Below are 23,333 nucleotides of genomic sequence, written 5' to 3'. Positions count from 1 at the left end.
CATGAATAAGTGAGAAAAATATTATCTGAAGTAAAGATAACTTTGCTGTTCCAACGTGACTTGCTCATGGGAGAATTTAGTTTTCTTTACAATGCTGGATTGAATAGGAATAATTTAGTGGTCTCTGCTGAAGGTGCTATCACTACATGGATAAGCACAGTTGGAGCAGACTAGAGCTAACACTGGCCACAAAGCTGCTGCCATGGTGATGATTGGAAAACAGGAGAAAATGTGGCTTAACAAAACAAATTTGGACTCCTTGCATCTGAATTTACCCATTATTCTGCCGTTTCAGACCCCTGTCAGCCAAGGAATTTACAGAGTATTATAAAAGCAAAGGAATGAAAACTTCATTGCATGAAATAATCTTTCCAATTAGAAACAGAAAACTTTAAAATCAGTCTTTGCAGGTCACCAGCTCTGCTCTTGTTCTGATAATCATTTCCGAAATTCACATTAAAATTTAACCCATGGAAATTGGTCCTGGGCTGCTCAGCACTCTGTATGCAGTACTGCTTCTATTTCTTTGGTTTTCAGCCAACTACCACAACAAAATTATTATCATTTTAAATTGAACTAATTCATTAAATGACTTTTCCAAAGGCTGCCTGTGAAGCTGATGTTAATTATTCGCTGGGAATTGGGTAAATATTTTGATACAGCTCTGCAGAGTCACTCAGGGCACCAGACTTGGGGTCCTTCCTCCCTGAGACCCAACACAAGATGCAACAATTCAACAAAACTGAAAGGCAGAACATTTCAAAACTAAGGGAAACACTTTTTTCCATACAATTCTTAATGACCACGTAAATACCTTTACAGGATGGTGCTGCAGTTCAAAATTAAGCAAGATTCAGACTCTAATAAGGGTGGGGAGAAGGGGCAGTATTTTTTAATGCTGTTCTTCAAACTTTCCCAAGTTTTAAGGAAGAGAGTAAGAGAGACAGAGGACAAAAGACAAACAAGAGGAGAAGGAAAAAAAAAAAAAAAACAAGGAGGATAAAACCATCAAGGCCTGTTTTTAGAAGTCCTTCATGCTCCTGTACTCGTGCAAAGTTGATTAGATGCCGACTGTGAAGGATCGATTAGAGCTGAGATGATGCAATTCCAGAAGGGGCTTTAGCAGGGACAGGGGTTATTTTCTGTGGGCACTGAGCTCTCACCATCACCCTCAGGGTCACTCCTGCCTGGCCCCTGAAATGAGCCTTTTGCATCGCAATTTCTGTCCAGTTTTGCTGTGTCACTGAGCCAGAGGATCCGCAGGGGAAGAGCAGCTTCACTGCAGCACCCCCAGGAAGCTCCCAAGTGTCCTGAGGGTACCCTGGAGCCACATCAGGCAGGTTGGTCCTTCCTCCTGCAGCCCTCATCCCTCCATCCATGCCAGCCTGGTCTTGTGGAGACATCCCTGCCCACAGCAGGGGGATGGACTGGATGACTTTAAAGGTCCCTCCCAACCCACCACCCCTCTAAGGCTCTTCAAGGAAAGCCCATCAGCAGCTCTGCTTGCTCCAGAACAAGAACTGTTTCATTTCCTGGGAAGAATTCAATCCTGACAGGACATTTTATTTTTCTTTTAGTTATCTGAAGGGTCTCATTTCCACCTCTGTCCTGCCTGTGAGATGAGCACCAGCTGCGACCCCAGATGTTTTGCAGGGGTGGATTTTGGGCGCTGTAGGATGGCCAGTGGCCTGATTTACTGTTGGCCCTACAAGAAGCGAGGAGTTATTTCTCAGCAGCCCAAAGCCAGGCTCCCTTCCCACCTTCATCACCATCACCATCTACGGCCACAACAGAGGAGACTCTCACACAATGCCTGTTTGCAGATCCATTTCAGTTTTGCCATGGGTTATTTTCCCAACTGTCAGTAACTGCCCTGCCAGGGCTCAGGATGAACTGAGATTTATCTTCCTGATTTAGAACTGAGGAATAATTAAAGAGATCTAAGGCCAGAGGAACTGGGAGCGATTTTTTTCTTGAGAAGAGGCTTCAGCACCTCAAAAATTATGCAAGATCAATTTATCTTAGAAAATATAATATTAAACTGTTGAAAGCTTCCCCTCAATCCTGAACCTTATCCCACATAATGAGACACAGTGACTGCAGATAAAACACCACAGAGGGGAAAAGTGCCTCCTCAGAAATAATATTTGCATACTGCAGATGCAATTCTCCCAGGGAAATGGCAAATAGTGGAAGATAATTCAGTGTCAATGCACTATTTGAGCAACAAATACAAACCATCCTGAGCTGAAATTGGTATTTGGCAGCCCAGGGAGGGGGGATGGACTCTGCAGATGGGGTCTCTGGGGGGAGATGGGGAGAGGGCAGGGGGGTGTTGCTGTTCTTGTCTGAGGGAAGGGATTCAGTTCACCTTAAAGGTCATCTCATTCCACCTCCCCTGCCAGGGCCATGTTCCCAAAAGGACAGAATTTACAGGTATTTCTGCAAACCCTGCCCTCAGAGCCAACAATACCTGCAACAATAATAGTTTCAAACTGAGAGGGCAGGTTTAGATGGGATATTGGGAAGGAATTCCTGGCTGGGAGGGTGGGCAGGCCCTGGCACAGGTTGCCCAGAGAAGCTGTGGCTGCCCCTGGATCCCTGGGCGTGTCCAAGGCCAGGTTGGACGGGGTTTGGAGCAACCTGGGCTGGTGGGAGGTGTCCCTGCCCATGGCAGGGGGGTGGAACCGAATCATCTTTAAGGTCCCTTCCAACCCAAACCACTCTGTGATTCTCTGATACCATTCCAGTTCCATTCAAGTTTGTCACTGATAATACATTTGCTGCTATTTTATACTCTCCAACAGCAAAAAGAGCAGAGCTGGTATATTATATAAGGGCATTTTAATTCCCTATTAATATTTAAACAGACCTTATAAACCATGAATGTGGTTTTTGGGTAACACAAGATTTCACGTTTCATTTCACGGGTGACGGGAATAGAACGGGACGTTCTTTGTGTCCACGAAATGCAAAGTTCCCTAAGAAATCCCTGTTCCTTCAAAGACCTGAATGTCCAACTTTTAAACTGAAGATACATTATGTGACAAAGTGCAAGATGAGAATAATCACAGAATCATGGAATGGTTTGGGTTGGAAGGAACCTTAAGGATCATCCAGTTCCACCCCCCTGTCATGGGTAGGGACACCTTCCACCAGCCCAGGTTGCTCCAAGCCCCGTCCAACCTGGCCTTGGACACTTCCAGGGATCCAGGGGCAGCCACAGCTTCTCTGGAAAACCTGTGCCAGGGCCTCATCACCCCCACAGGAAAGATTATGGATTGTAAGAGCTGCTCCCAGTTGTAACCTGCTTGCTGACATTCAGTGACTGCTCTTTGCAAGCTGCTGTGAGAAAGAACATTTTTGTGCTGTTTTGGAAGATATTCTGGGAGAATCTTAAAGAAAAAAAAAAAGAAAAAAAAGCTTACAAGAGGTGTAAGCGCTGCCATGCTTGGGTTCCCAAGAACAGACTTTGTTTGTACACAAATTCAACTGGATTTGAAAAAAAAAAAAAAAAAGAGAGAGACAAGAAAAAATTAGACAAGAAGAGCCTGTTTTAGCAAAGCTGTGATCTCATGATTACCTTCAAATGTGGAATTACAGTGGAATGCCACTAAAAGAAAGGCAGCTTTCTGCCCAGCCACGCTTTGCCTCCACACTGGCGACCTTGAGGTTATAAATTAATACACCAATTTTCTGGAGGGTTCATTTTCAGTTGGATTAGTCAGCTAATCTGGTTTATCAGGTGGTTATCCCATGTGTGGAGCTGGAGCAAGGACATGGAATTGGCAGCTCAGGATTAACTCTTTGGGCAGTGGCTTAAATCAACCCCAAAAGCTACACCTGGTTTCCCTTTCCCATCATTCAAGCACAAAGATAACGGGGTTAAACGGTCTGGGGAAAAAACATCCACATAAATCCATTCTAAACCAAGAATTTTCTGGTGCCATAAGCTTACAGGAGCCAATATGTGAGGATTGGGTGATAAAAAGTTAAAAGGCACATCTTGTATTCGTGTCCACAGTAACCACCACGATTTATCCTGGGACATGAACGGTGTCAGCTGACATAGGAAGCAGCAAAAACTCCCCCCAAAAAAGAAATCCAGAAGGAAAAGGTGTTTCTGAACCTTGCTGGGTAGTTTTCTCTGGAAATAATATTTGTCTCTGAATGCACCAAGCAAGGCAACAACTCTGAAAGTTAATTAAACCAAAACATGTGCATTTAAATTCACCATGCCCAACCCACCCTGCTTGCTTTGGAAGGTGTTTGCACCGTGTCATTTATGAGAAATTACTCTAAAGCAATCAGGCTGTGCAAGCAGAGCTTTCCAGGTTTTTCCCCAACCCTTCTTTCCAGCCTGAAATGCAGGTTTTCAGCCTGTGCTGCACCCCCATGCTCGGGCTGTTGCTACTCCAGCATCTCTAAATCTCATTTCGACATCGCTTTCAGGTCTGTGACTGGCCAAAGTGGGATTAAAAAGGGAACCTAATCCAGTTATGCAACACAGGGATGCTGATTTAACACACAGCATCCTGGGATATCTCTCAGTTCCATCCCTGGACTTTCTGGAGCAGCATTCCTGCTGCCAGGCAGCGGGACAATCCACAGGGACTCGGAATTCAAAGCCTGGATTTCTCCACGTGCTTATACAGACACACCAGCACCAGAATGTTTCACCTCAGAGAAGTCACCCAGCAAGAAAAAAAATATGGGGCAATAAAGGAAAAGGGGAATAATTCCAGGCAAGCAGCTTTAATATTTTTAATCCCATCTCTTGTTTCTGCCCTGCTGTCACCAGCTTCAGGGGGACACTCAGCAGGCCAGGAAAACACATCAGCAAGGCATGGCACAGCATCATTTTGGAATGTTTCGAACAGCAGACAGGAATTTAAATTAAAATAATGTTGGCTTGACGCCAAGACAAAAGATTTTCATCGTCAGCAAGCCCCAGGTGCTGTGAGGTGTGAGGACACCTGTGTGCTGAGATGTTCGGGGCAAAGGCCACCACGAGAGGTGGGACCCAGAGCCAACCTCGTGTAGGCAGAAAGTCCCATCATTCTCTTAACTCCAAAGCTCTTCAGAGAAGATCAGACACTTGATTTTACTCACAATGAATCCTTCAAAATAGCAGAAATGGCTGTGATGCCTTGGCACTTTAAACATGAGATATGTGCATTGCAACGACAGCAAAGAACCTTTTCTCCTTGAACATATTCTCCAATAATCTTACAGCTGGACAATTCTGTCACAGAGGGACCACAAACTGCTGAAATAACCCATTGAGCATCATCAGAACCAATTTCCCCCCACCAACAGGAATTTTCCATTTAGAAACAATAAGCCAAACAAACAGACTAATTTTTTGTCCCTCTTAACGACGACGACCCCAGAAAGGAGATTTCTGCTTGGATAAGGAGGAGGACACACGAAGGTGCTGCGACAAGAAGGTGCTGTGTGACCCAAAGGCACAAACGTGGCTTCCTTACCTGCTACTGAATTTGGCCGTGGCATAAGGTAAAGAGGGATGGACTGCACCGACTGGGACAGGACGGTCTCCAGGTTCCTCTCGGGGATTTTGTTGAGGCTGTAGGTGGAGGCCGTCATGTTCTCGTCCACGCGGTACAGGCAGGAGTCCATGCTGGATTTCTGGGACTGCCAAGGCTTCAGGTTTCCTCCAGATCCCAGCTCTTTACTGCTCTCCCCTCCATACTTGGTGCGGTCCACGTTTTCGGAGTAGCTCGTCAAAGTGGCTGGAAAGGGAGAGAGATGATAAACAAAGTGAGTAACGGGGCAGGAATGGCTGAGCGCGCGCGCGCTGCTCCAGCGCCGAAGCCAGAACTGAGCTCCATCAGACTTTCCACATCCACATAAATCAGAGATTATGGATTTTAGTTTAATGATACTGTTGCCGCTTACGACTTCTAAAAGAACATTTAAGCTCTCGTGTTTTGGCTCATACTGTTAAAAGCCATTTGTAATTACGGAGAGTATTAAATATTCTGGGTCCAAAATGCGCCGTTCCAGAAAGAGCAGGAACTGCCAGGGAAGAAACATGATCAAGGCTCCTCCTGTCTTTTCATCTGCACTGTAGTTGTGACCTTTGCAGGGAGGTATTTGCAGGACCCTGTGACACTGAGAAGCCCCCGCCGACCTGCCCAAACCACCAGCTCCACGGATTAGTTTGGTTCAGCAGCTGAACCCCTCGTCTCATCTGACTGACAGCAGGTTTTTTTTACGAAGCTTGAACTGTAATCCACCCATTTTCCCTTCGATTATTTCATTTTACAGGTGAGGAGCACTGCTGCACTGACTTTCACATTGGGAAGTGGCAATACTATCGATCCACACCACCACCAGCTTCTCCCTGTTGGTATTTTCTCTTCTGGGTCCTGATGAGGTTTCCCACTGGCTGTAACTCCCTGTTTCTACGGCTTTATTTCTCACTGTTGGGTTTCTTGCCTGTGCAGTGGGATCAGCATCTTTGCATCCCACGAAATGTTCCAAAATGTAGTTGTCTGCAGCGTGTTTTGAAATTTTAAAACCAACACATGCAACTGCTAAGAAATGGTATTTGTTTGTTGGCATTTAAACATAGGTTTGCTGTCAGGTAAACACATTTACAATTCAGGATACGAAAAATTAGATAAAAACAGAAAACAGATGTTCACAGACTTCTCTTGGTCCTTCGAATTGCTTACGAAATACGTGTGAAATGGTTTTCTAGAAAAATCTCCATTTCAAAGTCTGGGTCTGCAGGGCAGGCAGACTAGGTTGTCTATTTACAGGGGGGAAAAAAAATCCATTGATCCATTAAAATCCATTAATTTTAAAAGCCTATCTCAGTATGTGTCTAATTAATCTTTGTAGAAACAAATCAGCAGCTGCCATCAGTCATCTTCCAACACATCAAACTGAGGAAAAACAAAATAACTATGTGTCAAAATAAGTTTTCTCTAAATGAAGCAACAAAAAAAAAAAAAGAAAAAAAAAGAGCTAATAAGTCCTGCTGGCCCCTTTTCTAATTGACAATTTGTGTTCATTTGAAACATAATTTTCACTGGTTTACACTAACGCTGTTTTATGTGCAAACTCGTCACTGAATCAGGTATTTAGGATTGTTCCCTGTGGATTAATTTACCTGCTGAACAGCCCTGGATGATCTAAGTGCTGCTACACAGGCTGAAGTGATGGTCCTGTGCATTTAATCTCTTCTAGGAGCCATGTTAAACCAAAATAATTTTAATTTTAGTTAAAAGGCAAAGGCATCGGGTTAGTTCTGAGTCAGCAACGTGAACTGACACATAGAGCACATCTCAGGGGGATAAAACTTATCCACAGTGTGACCCTAATCTGAGAAAATTCCCATTATCTGCAACTACTAAGGCTGATGCAGTTTGGTGTTCAGCAGGGAAAAGCTGGGAGTGCCAAGCTGGCAAAAATACAATGGAAGTGGCAAAGATTTGGGCAGCCCTGAGAGGGTCAGGGAGTTGGACACAATGATCATTGTAGGTTCCTTCCCACTGAAATGTTTTATTCTTATTCTCATTCTTATTCTATTCCATTCCACTCCATCCCAATCTAGTCCGATGGGGTGAGAGGAAACGGCCTCAAGTTGCACCAGGGGAAGGTTTTGGTTGGATATCAGGGAAAATTTCTTCCCTGAAAGGGTGGTCAAGCACTAGAACAGACTGCCCAGGGCAGCAGTGGAGGCCCCACCCCTGGAAAGTCTTCCAAATGTGTGGATGTGGCACCTGGAATTACCTGCTCTGTAAAGGTCCCTTCCAACTCAAACCACCTGTAATTCTACGACTTTCAAACTCAAGGAAACGTCATCAACCAGAAGCTCAAAAAAAAAAAAAAAATGCAACCTTTGACAGACACTGTGCTCTGAAGTGGGGAAGAGATAAACTGGTGACCTCCAATCCATCAAAGAGCAGGAATTTTTGCCTCGAGCCACCTGCTGGGAGGCACATCCTTCAACCCCCAAGACTCCGCAGTGCATCGGGTTACGTGATGGGACACGTTACACCAGGGCACGGGGAGAGGCCACGGGAGAACACCTGAAGCTCTTCCACTGCCAAATCCAGCCCAGAAGCACAACCCTGGTGGAAAATAAAAGCACCCCCCTTGCCATGCCGGGGCCCTGCTCCCTGGGATCGCACCGACCACGGCACGTGCTGGTGGCTGCTGGGGGCAGATGAGACCTCGCAGGGATGGAGTAAGATGGGGTAAGATGGTGTGAGTCACACCCAGAGCAGGAGGAACCTGATGGGCACAAACAGCTGAGGTTCTCCACAGCACCCAAGTAATAGCACAGGGATATAAATACAGACGTGTGTGCATAAATATCTACGTATTTATAGACATGGAGATGTGTCTCCGGTCTCACACTGTGCAGTGTGAAAATACACGGAATTTGAAGCATCTAAACCATCTGAGTGCTGTAAAATATGCTAATGGATGGGAAGCCCTTTGGGTGAGAGGGCATAGGCAGCATGGTGCCCCTCTGCAATCCTGCCCTCAGCTTCCACAGAATCACAGGATATGCTGAGCTGGGAGGGATCCACAAGGATCACCCAGTCCAACTCCTGGCCCTGCACAGGACTATCCCCAAGAGTCCCCCCCTGTGCCCCAGAGGATCATCCAAACCCTCCTGGAGCTCTGGCAGCCTTGGGGCTGTGCCCACTGCCCTGGGGAGCCTGTTCAGTGCCAACCACCCTCTGGGGGAAGAACCTTTCCCTGAGATCCAACCTGAGCCTGCCCTGACACAGCTCCAGCCATTCCCTGGGGGCTGTCCCTGCTTCCCCCAGAGCAGAGCTCAGTGCCTGCCCTTCCTCTTCCCTTCCCAAGGGAGCTGGAACTGCAATGAGCTCTCCCCTCAGTCTCCTCTTCTCCAGCTGAACACACCAAGTGCCCTCAGCATCCTCACACGGCTTCAAATCAAGGCCCTTCCCCATCCTCGTTCTCCCAGGCTTTGCTGCATCTCTGATCCCCAAGATCCCAACCCACCCTCTGCACAAGCACCACCTGCACCAGCTCCGAGGGGCACATCTGAAGCCACTTGGGACTGTCATGTCAGGAGGGAACACATTCCAGAGATCCTGGAGTCCTTTCCCACCTTGCTTTGAGCGCTCAGGATTCACTCCTGCATTTCCTTGGCAGAGGACTCGCCTGTGTCAAACTTTCCTTTCCCAGCTTGGCTCGTTTCCCTTTGGTGAAACATTCTGATTGGAACTTTTTGCAAGTATTTTTATTTCTTTGGGGAAATACCAGAGCTGAACAGCAGCAGCCCCCCAAGACAGCACCTCAGTCACTGCAGACAGCACCACACTGCTCAGAGACTTTCATGTATTTACAGGCCACAGATATTATTTCTCATTTAGCTGCAAGCTGGCCTAAGCTTGCCCTGGGGCAGGAGCCTTTCAACTGAACTTGTCTCCAGCCAAACACACGAGGGGATTTTTGCCATCCCATCCAATTCTCCTCCAGGCAAAGACCACGCCTGGCAAACATCAACCTTTACCTTCCCCTGCCAGCTGGAACTGCAGGAGAAGAGTTTTCTGCGGGTCCCACCTGCCGATGACCAACAGCGGTAACGTTAATTAAATGTGAAGATTTACAGTGTCTCGAGCAGGAAGCAGGGATTTTGTTGCTTCAAAGAAGTAACTGCAGCAAAGCAACGAGCTTCAATATTCTGCCCTGCAACGAGCTCCAAACCCAGGCTGAATTAACCTCGTTCCCCTCGTCTCCAGCACCACTTGCCTCATCGCATCAGAGACGGCCCAGCCAACATGTGCGAGTTGGCAAGGAGTGAAATAAATTTTTTACCCTAATCTACGTAAGCCTTCACAAACTCAGCCACAGAGGGACACACCTAAATATAGCCACGCCGGCCCAGACCGCTCCAGCTGCCAAACAGAGAAATTTGGCAGGCAGGAAGCATCAGTCCAAACCTTTCCCGAGGGAAGGAGGTCACACGCAGCCCGTGCCCCAGCAACCCTGGAGCACCTTTAGAACATCATATAGTCTCTGCTGGACACCACCAGCCAGAGGGTTTAAGGCATATCCATGTAAAAAACAAAATAAACCCCCAAAATGTTTAAGTCTGGCCCTGCTCGAGGCTTGAGGTCAAAATCCACACGGCTCGCCGGAGATTTGATTTCTCTTTCAACGCAAATCTCAAATAAGAGGGAAAAAACCCACGAATTAAAATCACTGGTTTAATTCATATAAACAATCCTGTAAATAGACAGAGATTAAAACAGGTGAAAGCCATTTCTGTGCCAAGCCTGGAGGTTTTATAAATCAGGGTGAGCACACGAAAGGTCTTGAAACGTAATGAAAAACACGTCGACAGCAGCACCGCGCTGACCCTAAATCAGTTCTGCTCTAAATCCGAGTCCCCTGCTGCACTGGCTGCCAAGTGGGATGAGGAATGGGATGAGGAATGGGATGAGGAATGGGATGAGGAATGGGATGAGGAATGGGAATGAAGAATGGGATGAAGAATGGGAATGAAGAATGGGAATGAAGAATGGGAATGAAGAATGGGATGAGGAATGGGATGAATGCCTCCCAGACCTCAGACCTGCCTGCTCCTCAGGTCAGAAATGCAAGGTCTAGATAAAGCAGCACTTCAACAGAGCCAGGCACTCCCACCACCAGAGCCCAAGTCCCTGCAAACACCGTGAGACAGAAGAGCTCAGCCCAGCTTCAGTTTATAAACTGCAGCTTATCACTGGCAGAAACAAAGCAATGGATGCTGTTAAGCACAGTCCACTACTGTAAACATGAAATAAATCTGTTAAAAAGGTCCCAAATCTAACACAGAGGTAACAGTCTTAACGGCTGATTTACGAAAACATCATAAAAACCCCAACAGGACACTGAGGGGCTGGAGCGTGTCCAGGGAAGGGGCTGGAGCAGCAGGAGCAGCTGAGGGAGCTGGGGGGGCTCAGCCTGGAAGAAAGGAGGCTCAGGGGGGACCTTCTGGCTCTGCAACAAGCCCAAATGGAAGCTGGCTGGATTCAAAAAAAGATCTGTAATTCTCAGAAATCTTATTCATTATTAACAGAGCATTTCATAATACTGATGAGAGTGTCAGAATTCAAATGCTTTAACTGTAAGATCACAAAAATATTTAACCTGAGATAAATTTATCTTGATGTGCCTTTGGAGCTGCTCTTTGTTCCTTTCTCAAAGCAGTTAAAGTTGCAAACAAATCCATCTTGTTTTATTGTCAGCAGCATCTATTCTGCTTAGCAGGCACTTAGGTGAATTTATTAACAAACCTATTTTTAACCCACGAACACATACATCTGTTGAAAGCAGCATCTTGACAAAAGCTCAGGAATCAAGAGGAAAAAACAGCAAAAAAAGACTAAGAGGGGAAAAGCTACATGCCAGGGACTCCCAGGAGGGGACAGGGCTCCTTTACGTGTCATTTCTCATTTAATAAATCCACAAAAATCTAAGTGAAGGCGACTGGTCCACACGGTATCAGAGCCGTGCACGTCACCAGGGCAGGAGGATTTCCACAGCTCACCTGCCTCCCCTTTAAGCTGCTTTTCCAACATACCTGTGTCCCTGCTCAGGATGATCCCATGACAAGCCAGCAGGGAACAGAGTGCAGGTCATCACAGGGCTCAGCATGAAGGAGCAGGGGGGCCCCATCTCATCTGGAGCTGAGTGACAGCACTTCCATGGGAAGATGCCACACGGAAAACAGCCTTTCCTTCCCTCAGGAGAGTGTTTGCTAATGGCATCAAGAGCTGCTTTGAACATCACCTGGGTAAGCTCTGCACAGTGGCAAGAAGCGTCTGCTGGTCCATTCTGCAGGATTGTTAAGATTGGTGGGGATTTTCCCCTGTTCTGCTGCGTTCCAGCAGCAAAGCTCTCCAGCCCACGTCGGTGGGGCCGTGAGGTGCAAAGTTCCCCCGGAGCAGCACGTGAATCTCTGACCAGTTTTCTTTTCAGTAGCAGATTTCTCAACATTAACAGTTGGCTGCTTTTACGCAGCGAGAGCCAAAGAATCCTGGAAGCCGTTCAGGGGTTACAGTCAGGTCAGGATTTTCACCAGCCATCCTGTTTTACACGGACAGGATTCTGTGGCATCCAGGAGAAAGGGCTGGCTTGCTCCTGCCTCTCCTCTTGGCTCCCCTCCTGCCCCCTTCCCCACTGCTTTTCTTTTACAAATAAGGAATACCTGAATGTAAAGATCTGGACTTTGTAACTTTTTTTTTTCAGACTGAGCTTCCCTTTACCCGCAGAGGCTCAAAAATTTCAAAGTCAGTCTGTTTTAAGCCAATTGATGCATTTATTAAAGCCATGAAACAGTCCCTGCACTGTGCAGATCAGAGACAGGACACACTTGTTCTCTAATAACTGAAATTATGTAAGAGGTGACATAAAAAGGGACAGGAATAACTCCAGGAGGACAAGTCATCAGAGAAAACCTGACTGGTTAAGATTCAGTCTTGACATCCAGACTACAACACCAAAACTCTGTCCACCTTGGTGGGCAGTTAAGAAGAACATGAGGTGGGTTTTGCATCCCACAGGTGGAATATTTGTCTCCTCCCCAGTGCAAACAATTCCAGGGAATTGCTGTCAAACAGGGAGCACCTTTCCCACCCGTGCACACCCAATTCCCATCCCAGTGGGAGGGGAATGGTCAAACTGCACCCACCTCCCAGGGGGAACAACCTCCCCTTTGCTGCCACTGACCTTACACCTGCAGGACAGGCTGGGGGTGCACAAAATCAGGCTTTGTGGAAAACCTCCCAATTTTTTCACTGCTGGAAAGCCTGGCTGGAGAAGAGCTTTTTCCACACCATTTGTTACAGCTGTTCAGCTTCTGTCAAACCCCAGGATAAGGTGTTGAAAATGTTATTGTCAAAATAAAGGGGGAGAGGAAACAAGGGAGGAAAGAAGACCTTGTCTTCCTTGGAGTGAAAACACTGGCAGAGGAAAGCCTTGAAAAGTGCTTCCACTATCCCCCACCAGCTCATTTGGACACGACTTTTCCATCTGGGATGCATTAACGTAGCCTTGGGATAGGCCACCTTCTATTATTTCCAAAGTTTCCACGGGAAAATCTTAAGATCCCGACAGGAGAACCTTTAAGAGAGAACCTTCCTTGTGAAAGGTGAAACAAAATGTATCAGATTTAAAAATTAATTCCTACAGACCTACTGAACAGAGGGGCAGGGCTGGGAGTCAAGAGCAAAAGGGTTCGACACCTCATCGTGCCAGGAACTGGGATGGTGCTGATGCTTCTCTGCCAGCCAGGTGAAGCACAGAGGCCACCCAAAGCCCCTCTGTGAGCACAGAGCTGAGGGGGTGGGATCCTGCAGTGACTCTTCCCAAGGATTCATTAACCTACTTTGGCAGCGGCTCAGAATAGCTCACCCATTTGCATTTGAAGATCACGCAGGCAGAAGCGCTGCAAGGGTTGCTGTGGCACCCAGGAGCCTGAACTAAGCCCAGATTACCTGATCAGCCAAGCAAAATATTAATCACTGGTGCAACAAACCTCCCAAAATTATCAACCTGCCTTTCTTCTTCTTTTTTTAAACACTACATGAACTGCTGGCGAAGTAAAATCTTCCCAGGCTGGAGAAATACTCAACATACAACTCATGGCAGGGACAACCAAGCGAGGGCCATCCTGCCTGGTGTCACATTCATGTTCTCCCATTGTGCCTTTCCAGCTATTAAACAGAAATTAATCTGTGCATGTTACTTCCTCCAGATTCTTTACACTTACAACCTACAGACCACCCAAGGAAAAAACCTGCTAGAGCACCTGGATATTTGTGCTGATTTAACCCAGCTCTGCCCGAGGCTTCCTCTTTCACCATATAAATAAGATCCAAAAGTAAATTAATTGATGCAAAGTTATCAACCTCTTACCTCCCAGTTTTCACCAGCTACTATGTAAGGTCCAGTTCACCTTGGTCACTGCAGTTCTAACTTGAATAGTACAAAATCACCCCCCTAATTAGCAAATAGAAGGGTATTACCTAAATAATATCTATTATCTAAATAGAGCGCTGCATCCAGCTCTGGGGTCCCAACATGGGAAGGATGTGGATCTGCTGGAGCGTGTCCAGAGGTGGTCATGGAGATGCCAAGCGGGCTGGGAGCCCCTCTGCTCTGGAGACAGGCTGGAAGAGCTGGGATTGTTTGGCCTGGGGAAAGGAAGGCTCCAGGGAGACCTTAAAACCCTTTCCAGGCCCTAAAGGGGCTCCAGGAGAGCTGGAGAGGGATTTGGGACAAGGGCCTGGAGGGACAGGACGAGGGGGAATGGTTTCCCACTGCCAGAGGGCATGGTTAGATGGGATATTGGGAAGGAATTCTTCCCTCCCTGTGAGGGTGGTGAGGGGCTGGAATGGAATTCCCAGAAAAGCTGTGGCTTCCCCATCCCTGGAAGTGTCCAAGGCCAGGTTGGACGGGGCTTGGAACAACCTGGGCTGGTGGAAGGTTGGAAGGTTCTGTGGAAGCCCCTGGAACTGAAAGATCTTGCAGATCCCCTCCAACCCAAACCATCCCGGGATTCCACGGCTGCAAACCGACCCCATCCCGGGACACTCCTGCAGATGAGGAGCGCTCAGGCCGGGCACTCACCGATGATGCCGCTGTCCCGGCTCTCCAGGGTGGAGGTGGGGCTGGTGACGGCTCCGTAGGTGCAGTCCTTGGCCGTGACACTGGTGCTGACAGGAGGGAGGGTGGAGCAGGGGCTGCTGGCGGGCGGCGAGGCCGTGCTGCTGGTCAGGGTGGAGCAGGGGCTGATGCGCTGCGTCACCGCCGAGCTCTGCAAGGGAGGGGGACACGTCTGTGAGGGCTCCTTCACAGCTCACACTCGCCCTGCTCCGCGTGGGGAAGGCAAAAATCGCTTTACTGGTTCAAAACCTCCCCTGGGCCACCCCCCCCAACCTGTGGCAAACAGACACCAGGCTCATTTTCTCCTTTGGAGATTCCAACTTCCACGTTGGACGGGAACCACGGAAAACATAACCAGTGGTGTCTACCACAAGCTTGATTCCATACTTGATCAGGAATTTTTTTAATTGGAAGCTTAAAGAAAAAGGCAAAAATCAGGATAGAGATCTAAATTCTGAGCCTCTGCTGAAGTGGAGATCTCCCAGTGGGAAGCACACAGTGGGGTCTCACCTTCATCTACAGCAAGGAACATCACATCCAGCAAATCCTACAAAGACCTCTGGGCTGTTTCCTCCTGCCCAGAACCCTCAGTGGGGCTGCAGGTTTTATTGTGCTCTACAAATGTTGTATTCCCTTCCTTTGTGGCATTTGAACCCAAGGTGAGCACTGCAGAACAGGCCTGACACCCAATTTTATTTCCTCCTCGCTGTTCCGTACCTGAAGCTTAAAAAAAAAACATCTAGGATGGACTTTTGCAAGCAGAACATGGAAAGATTTACTGGTTTTTAAATCAGAAGGCAGCTACTGTGTGCAGCTACCAGGAAGAATCCCACTTTATCCAACGGGAGTTGTAAAAATCCTTCCTCGGAGTGTGACCGGAGGCAACACGGAGCATCCCCGGCAGTGGAGGGGGGGACGGGGCAGCCCCTCTGCTCTCAGGCCAGGGAGAGGGGAATCGATGTCAACTCAATTCCAGAGCATCCCAAATGTGGATCAGCACATCAGCGAGGCAGGGAGGCAGTGCCAATGTCACAGCTCTGCCGGAGGGACTGTGTGTTTGACACAGAGATCCCAACGAAGCGGGTGGGGGTTTCCAGGAGGATTTATAATCTCCCTCCGCTATCCATCGGGGTTGGCCTCCTCTCCCAGGGAACAAGGGACAGGAGAAGAGCCTCAAGCTGAGCCAGGGGAGAGGAGGGTTGGAAACAAGGGGAAATTTCATCACTGAAACAGTGGTCAGGCATTGGAAGGGGCTGCCCAGGTCACCACCCTTGGAACTGTTCAGACAACAAGCAGATGTGGCCCTCTGTGATTTGCTCTAGTGGGCATGGTAGGCTTCAGTCAAAGGTTGGACTTGATCATCTTGGAGGTCTTTTCCAGACTTAATGATGCTGTGATTCTAAAATACACCAGAACAGGATCACCCACACACCATCACCCCTCGAACCACTCGGGAGAGGCAAACCAAGGCTCTGCTCTCCCCATCTCATCTGGATCCCACTTATTGTTATTTTCCATTCTTTCACGTTCTTGGCACCTACCAACACTTTTCCCCCCCAGTGCCTTCCAGCAACTGCAGGCAAGCTGAGAGCTCTGGGAATTCTGGCTCCCTGCATGTTCTGGTTTCACACGTTTGTTACATCACCTGTCACGAGCCTTGTCTCCCCACGAACCTTCCCCATCTCCTCAGATGCCTAAACACCCTCCTGGTTTTTTCTGAATCTGCTTGTAATTCTCCAACATTAGTTCTGTTCGTTCTAGTGGCCAAATTAGAAACAATTTGTGTGTCAGCATTCAAAGCAAACATTGCAGCGTTTTTTTCCAACCTTGCCTTGGGACATTTCCAGGGATCCAGGGGCAGCCACAGTTTCTCTGGGCAACCTGTGCCAGGTAGATGATCTCCAGAGATGCCTTCCAACCTTAAACTACAGCATCTAAAAGTTCCATCAGCTCACATGTGGCACCTTCCAGAACATGAAGCTTTATGACTGTTATAAATTCCTTAGGGTGAAGTTATTCTGTGTCTTTTTGTTTTAACTGTCATTTTAAACAAATCCCCACTGAAACTTATCTCAGTACAAAATAACATCCACTAACTTTAAATCACAGAAAACACTGCACTTTAAAGCAAATTAAAATTCAGTGCAGGGATGGTACACTCATCCTCCCTCCAGCTGATAACACTATTGTTTCATGAAATGCCAGAAGTGATATAAGTTCCTTTATTTGCAGTTTTATCAATGCAGCTCCTGAAGAACAAGCTCCTTGCGACTGGAAATAATAAAGTAACATGGTATATCACTTGGCGTTGATTGACATGTTTTATTTTTGTATTGATACAGAAAAATGTTCCTCTCTGCGAGTTTTAAATATAAATTTCCATTGACAGAACATTCTGTATTATTATTGCTGCTGTTTCATCTGTCACATTTTCACTAAGCTTGGAAAAATTACCCTGTTCTGCCAGAGCTTTGGGTGTCCTTTGTGCTGCTCTGGCAGCCAGTGCAGCCAGAAAAGAGTTCCCCAAAAAGTAAGAGAGAAAGGATTTAATCTTCAGCATTTGGGATGCCTCAACAAGGAAATCACCATTAAGAGACAGCACAGAAAACATTCTAAATAACTGCAATCTGGATTAGAGATTAAATCCTTGGACACATTCAAAATAAGGCAACTGGAGGAAAAGCAACAGGGAGATGAACAGATTGGGGCTGTTTCAGTGCAAACATCTCCATCCCTTACCTTCCCTCCAGCTCAAGCACTGGTGAGATGGCAAATAATCATTGCCTGAGAAGGCAAAGCATGGCTGGAATAACAAGCAGCAGTTTTCAACAAGGAATGTTTTCTTTGCCCAGCCCCTGCAAATTAACGCATAAAACCTACCCAACTGTCAAAGTCTCAATCAGATTTTAATTAATCACTGAGTAATAGAAGAATTAATCTTTGCAAATCCCCTAAATGTCTCACTGTGTGATTTTCAACACGACTTGACGTAGGGTAGCAGAAGAAACTGGATTTGGGAAGGAGACTTGGAGAGGCTTTCCCAAGATTTGCTGCAATTCAGGAGCAACTTCAGCTTGGACAGGATTTGTGTCCTGGCACAGCCAGTGGGAGATGGAAGAGTCAGAGGAGGGTCCCAAAAATGTGGGATGGGTAGGGCTGAGGTAGGAGGAGAGGGCAGTGGAGAGGAGGAAGAGGCAAAATTGATGGAGAGGAGGAGGAGGAGGAGGAGGAGAGGCTGATGGAGAAAAGGAAGAGGCAAGAGGAGGATGAGACACTGATGGAGAGGAGGAGGAGAAGCTGATGGAGAAGGTTCATTCAGCCTGGAGAAGGGACACCTACACTGGATCCAGGCACAGCTGCAGCCTTCCACTGTCTGCAGGGGTTTGGAGAGATGACACAACCCCGCTCCTCTCAGAAGTGAAAAGAGGGAAAGGACAAGGAGCGACAGCCACGGGTTCTACCGAGGAAATTTTCTATCGGAGGAAAAAAGTTCTGCACAGTTGAAGTGGCCGACCCTGGGACAGGCTGCCTGGAGAGCCCATGGATTCTCCACCCATGGAGATTTCCAAACCCTGCCTGGACATGCCCTGAGCACCACAGTCCCTCCCTGCAGCCAGCCCTGGCTCCAGCTGGGATGGGATGGGATGGGATGACTCCTGAGGTCACTTCCAACCTTGAGTATTCCAAGACTCTGGGCAAGTGCTGACAGCAGGAGACGTTCACAAAGAAAGGAAAAAATTAACTTGGTAATTGAGGAACCAGCCTCTCTTTATCTTCTCCAGCACATGAATAGCATTCAAAGGCCCTGGAAAACTTTTTCGTGCAAAAATTAGCACACAGCCCAAGATACCAATCTATTTTAGAGGACAACTCTCCGCTGTTTCTCTTTAGATTTTTCTTTTATTTATTCTCCAAAGACATCTTTGGCTTTAGAGAAAAGATGGGAATTTAATTTTTGTCAAAAGGCAACAACAAAAGGAACCATTTACAGTAGAAAGCTCCACTTGGCTTTGAAGTATTCAGTTCAAATAGGTGCCTGTTAAAAGGACATTTTCTAGCCCAATGTATAGTAAAGTCCATTTCAAATCCATCACAACTCACATTAAAAAAATTGAATGAAAGTGTTAAAATGTGCATGTGTTAAAGGCAAAAGCTTGACAAAACTACATTTCTTGGCTCTCAGGCAAACTTTAGCCCAGGAGATCAAAAACCTTTTGTGTCAGTCAAGCCAACCTGGCCTTGGACACTTGCAGGGATGGGGCAGCCACGGTCCATGTCCTTCCTGGGCTGAGGACAGGCTCTTCCTGGCTGCCACTTTTCACCACCTCTTAAGGAATTCAGGTCCTCTGAATTACACCTGTGCTAAATATCTGAGTGACCTGAGCAGAGTCGCACGATGACTGCTAAAACAAGAGAGAATTACAAGTGTTTGCTGAGTTTCATCCTCTTCTGCTACATATTGGGCTATCCACCTGTCAATTCATAAAAAAAAATGGGGATGGAAAATGTCTCCTGGTTTCATTCTCATCTCACCAACGCTGTAAATTGTCCAGGCTTGAGGAGGAGAAGGGAGAAATTCAGGCTCAGGCACTTTCCACAAAATCCATATCACAGCCTGGAGGATTTCTGCTTTCCAGCCAGCCAGGGGGATCGTAACAAGCTCCATCACAATAAAGATTTTATGATTTGCCTTCTCTACCTGTTTTCAAGCATGAAATCACCTTGTTGGGCAAACACGAGCAAGAACTGTGACTATCTGTAAAATCAGGCTATTACCCCATCCCTCTGCCTCGTGCAGAGAGCCCGGGAGCCTTTATGTAACACCACTAAAGCACTCCTGAAAAACACACCACAGTGAAGACAGAGGCAAGAACAGCTTATTCTGGTCACTGTAAGCTGATTAGCAACGCTGCCCACTCCTACATCTGCGGCGGCAGAGAAACAACAGAAGCCTTTTTGCTGATCCCTGACCCGCGTCCCGCTGCTCCCCAAGGATGAGTCACTGCAGGACGAGGGGACACAGCCCTTAGCCCAGCACCACTGGGAGACACTTGCCTGCCGTGGAATCGGGCAATAACCACCCTCTGCCGTGCTCCAGAGAGATCCCAACCAGCAGGGATCAGGGGGAGGGTCGTACCTGGTTCTCGTCCTGCACCTCCATGCTGTACTGGGGCCCTGGCTGAACCTCCGTGACTTTCTCTCCGAGGAGGAAGCCCAGGCGAGTCATGAGTGTGTTTGCTGCCTCATCTACGGACGGAGGGGGTCCCAGCTCCTGCTCAGTATCACCTAAACGGGAAGAAAACCAGATTCAGACAGGAATTTGTTCACCTTGGCCGCCGCCCGGTGGTTCTGCCAACCCGACGCTGCTACCTCTTCCCGCTGCGCCCTGGGGGATCCGGGTTTTTGGGTTATTCACGTTGCTCAAGCCTGTTTTACCACCCTGTGCTGGTCATTCACTTCAGGCCATGCATTGCCAGTGCATGTTTTTTCCAAGGGTTAGCTGTAGTTCCTCCTCTCACTGCTTGTTGTTTTCTCCCAAGGAAGCAAACCCAGGCATCCTGCTGTCCCACCGGAGAATGAGACTGCCCAGAGAGCATTTACTCTCCTCCCTCACACAGAAACTGCCTGCAAGTTACTCACAGAGAAGCCAAGGCTACAGGTGCCCCTTTGGAAAGGATTCCATGAGCTGCAGAGTAGCCAACTTGTGCTACTGAGTGCTTAAGAGGAAAGACCGGGACAGAAAATCCACGTGCACCTTCTACTGTCACCTGCTGTCCCCCCAAACATGCTCATGGTTATACAGCAATCAAGCCTCTCCAGACACCAACCCACCCTTCTGCACTCACCCTGCTGGGCCATGACTTGAAAGTCCACCTGCCAGTTCCCCATCAAGTCTATAAAACAGACCAAACCCAACATTCCAGATAGTTTTTCCCGATTTTTTTTCCACCACCTGAAGGAAAAGTGGCACAGAGAAGCTCCCAGCTAGCAATGCACACCAGGAAAAGGCCAGGCATGGGTACTGGCACTTCTGTATCCATTTAATTTTATAACAAAAACCTGTGGAGGTTTTTTAAGTTGCATTATCACACATAAGTTGGGCTCTGAAAGTCAAGCTCACACCAGCAGCAGGGTTAAACCTGAAGGTCAAGATTTTGCCACGTTACACTGAAGCAATACTGTGCTTGGTGCAGTTGTAGGAGGCTAATTAGGATCTGCAATTAGTCTACAGTTAATTATTCATCTGATAATGTACAATTTGGAAGAGAGCCCGTCTCCATTTCCCAGCTCTGCCCTGGTTTGGGCTGCAGCTCCAGTAAAAGGATGTTACCTTAACATAAAATATTCCTTTTTGATAACTGTAACTGAAACCCACAAATCACACGGTGTGGGATACGTACGAAACCCCAGGAAATTTAAGCCAGTTGCTTCCAGAACTTCCCATTTACTCCCACAGTGGAAGTTTACAGCAGCTTTTTCTGGTGTGTCACTACTGCAAAATTAAAAACCCCCAGAGCGCCTCCCGTGCAACCACGGCTGCTGTTCCTGCAAGCACCAGCTCTGGGAGCTGAGCATCTGGAACAGTCCTTCCACGGTGGCTTCACTCTTATGAAAATGGATGATTACAGCAGGATCACAGAAGGCTTCCTTGAAGTTATTGAATCCCCATCGTACCGCTGGAACCAACGCTGACGTGAATCCGATAGATTTAAGGGAGACAAATTTAGATGGATGGCCCAATTTGCTGAACTGCTGACCACCCACAGCCAGTCTGGGGGCATTCACTGTCTCTGGGAGCCCAAGCCAGAACAGAGACGCTTACGTAAAATGAAAATTAGGGAGACTTTTGTTTCCAAGGTTATTTTTCTTTCCTTGCAAAAGGAAGAACTTTTAGACTTTACCCTAAATAGCTGTACCCAGGACGTGGAGGTTCTGAATCATTACAAGTTTATTGTGCGTTCCCTGCTCTGCCTCCAGAACCAGGACATTAATAATACTCCAACAGTGCTGGCTTACACATCTGGGCAGAAAGGAAGAGCTGGATCTACCTGGGAGGGTTTAGGAGTGCCCAGGTGATGCTGGGGCAGCTGCAGGGCACTGGGCACAGCCAGTTTCCTTCAGCTCAGCGTTGGGAACTGCTCCCAAACCAAACTCACTCCTCCGAGGCTGAGTTTAAACTTGCCCTTAAACCCTTCTTTTTTCTTTTTTTTTTACTACCCCTAAGAAATCCCCACCAGGCACAAAACTGGCTTTCACCTGCAAAATAAAGAAAAGTCCAAGCTTATCCAGGTGGCTGCATTGGAACATGGAAGATACAGAGGGTAACAACTGTCTGCTTTGATAACAGACCTAATGGCAGGGGGAGATGGAACCACAACACCTCTGGGGCCCCTTCAACCCAAACCATTCTGTGATTGCAATTCAGAGAATCATGGAAAAGTCTGGGTTGGAAGGGACCTTAAAGATCATCCAGTTCCACTCCCCTGCCATGGGCAGGGACACCTTCCACCAGCCCAGGTTGCTCCAAGCACCGTCCAACCTGGCCTTGGACACGCCCAGGGATCCAGGGGCAGCCACAGCTTCTCTGGGCAACCTGTGCCAGGGCCTGCCCACCCTCACAGCCAACAATTCCTTCCCAATATCCCACCTAAACCTGCCCTCCTTCAGCTTAAAGCCATTCCCCCTCGTCCCATCACTCCATGCTCGCTCCCTGTGAGATGCTGCTCAACAGCTGAGCTCTGAGAGCTCCACGTTTCATGTAGAACTCTCAATTATTTTATTACAACCCGGCTTTCAAAGTGCAGATAACTTTGAGCATAGGCAAAGCTCCTCTGTACTGGATTATTCCCTCCTTAGGTCTTAAAAAACACGTGCAGTTGTTTGACTGAGCGTTGAGGAACAGACAGCACAGCTCTGACGTGCTTTGAACGGGTATTATGGAAAGAAGCTGTAAGTTGCCTTTCAAGGCTGACAGTAAGACCTAATACTCTCATCCTAAGTTCAAGGAAAGGGTATATAAGTGTTGTGTTTTTTTTTTTTCCTCCCTTCCCACGTGTGCCATCCAGTTGGTGCCGCAGCCACATTTTACACTCACTCCAGCACGCTCGGTTCCTCCAGCCTCACCAGGGGAATCTGAGCACAGAACTGATAACAGAACTGGCCTGAGGTATTTTTAGCTGCTCTGACACCACTGCTATAACCAGCTACAGCAGCTCAAACACACCCCCCAGTCAACTCCAGCAAGCAACCTCTGGTGTATCAACAGCCAGCAACACCCTGCCCAGCTGTGCACATGCAAACCCCAAACCCATCTGTGGATCCAGCATGCTCATGGTCTGAAATTGCTGCACTTGTTGCATCAGCTCACGTGCCTCTGCATCAACAGTCAGTAACACTAAAACCAACATCCAACTGCTCGGTGCCAGGAGCTTTAAAGAAGAATAAAAAAAACCCCTCCCCGACTCACTGCATGCGCACGAGGGGTTTTTAAGAGATCTGTGTGACTTGCTGTCCCTTTATGATCAGCTGAAAGTTTATATTTTTATATAAACACACATAAAACTACAGGAGGGAAAGGGCTCTTGGGAGCTGCTGTGCTGGGAGGTGACCCAGACCCACCCAGCCAGGTCTCTGTCAGCTCCCCGTGGCCATCAGACCACGTAACT

The 23,333-nt window shown here is 47.6% G+C and overlaps 1 protein-coding gene across 6 annotated transcripts in view; it reads right to left on the bottom strand.

Moving 5' to 3' along the window:
• The window catches only part of TANC2 (tetratricopeptide repeat, ankyrin repeat and coiled-coil containing 2), a 173,931-nt gene that overhangs the window by 65,091 nt on the left and 85,507 nt on the right, over positions 1-23,333 (bottom strand). For all 6 annotated transcript variants that reach the window (XM_027902017.1, XM_027902018.1, XM_027902020.1 and 3 more), the window contains 3 exons: positions 19,805-19,953; positions 14,632-14,818; positions 5,490-5,753 (listed from right to left, as the gene is read on the bottom strand). In XM_027902017.1, the coding sequence (XP_027757818.1) occupies positions 5,490-5,753; positions 14,632-14,818; positions 19,805-19,953 (600 nt within the window). The remainder of the gene's footprint in view (positions 1-5,489; positions 5,754-14,631; positions 14,819-19,804; positions 19,954-23,333) is intronic.

This window comes from Empidonax traillii, unplaced genomic scaffold (assembly GCF_003031625.1).
Source record: "Empidonax traillii isolate 1590-97213 ecotype Southwest subspecies unplaced genomic scaffold, ASM303162v1 scaffold832:size729604, whole genome shotgun sequence".
In the NCBI taxonomy this organism is placed as follows: Eukaryota; Metazoa; Chordata; class Aves; order Passeriformes; family Tyrannidae; genus Empidonax; species Empidonax traillii.
The sequence above is the reverse complement of the archived record's forward strand: the minus strand, read 5'-3'. Positions and strand labels throughout refer to the sequence as shown.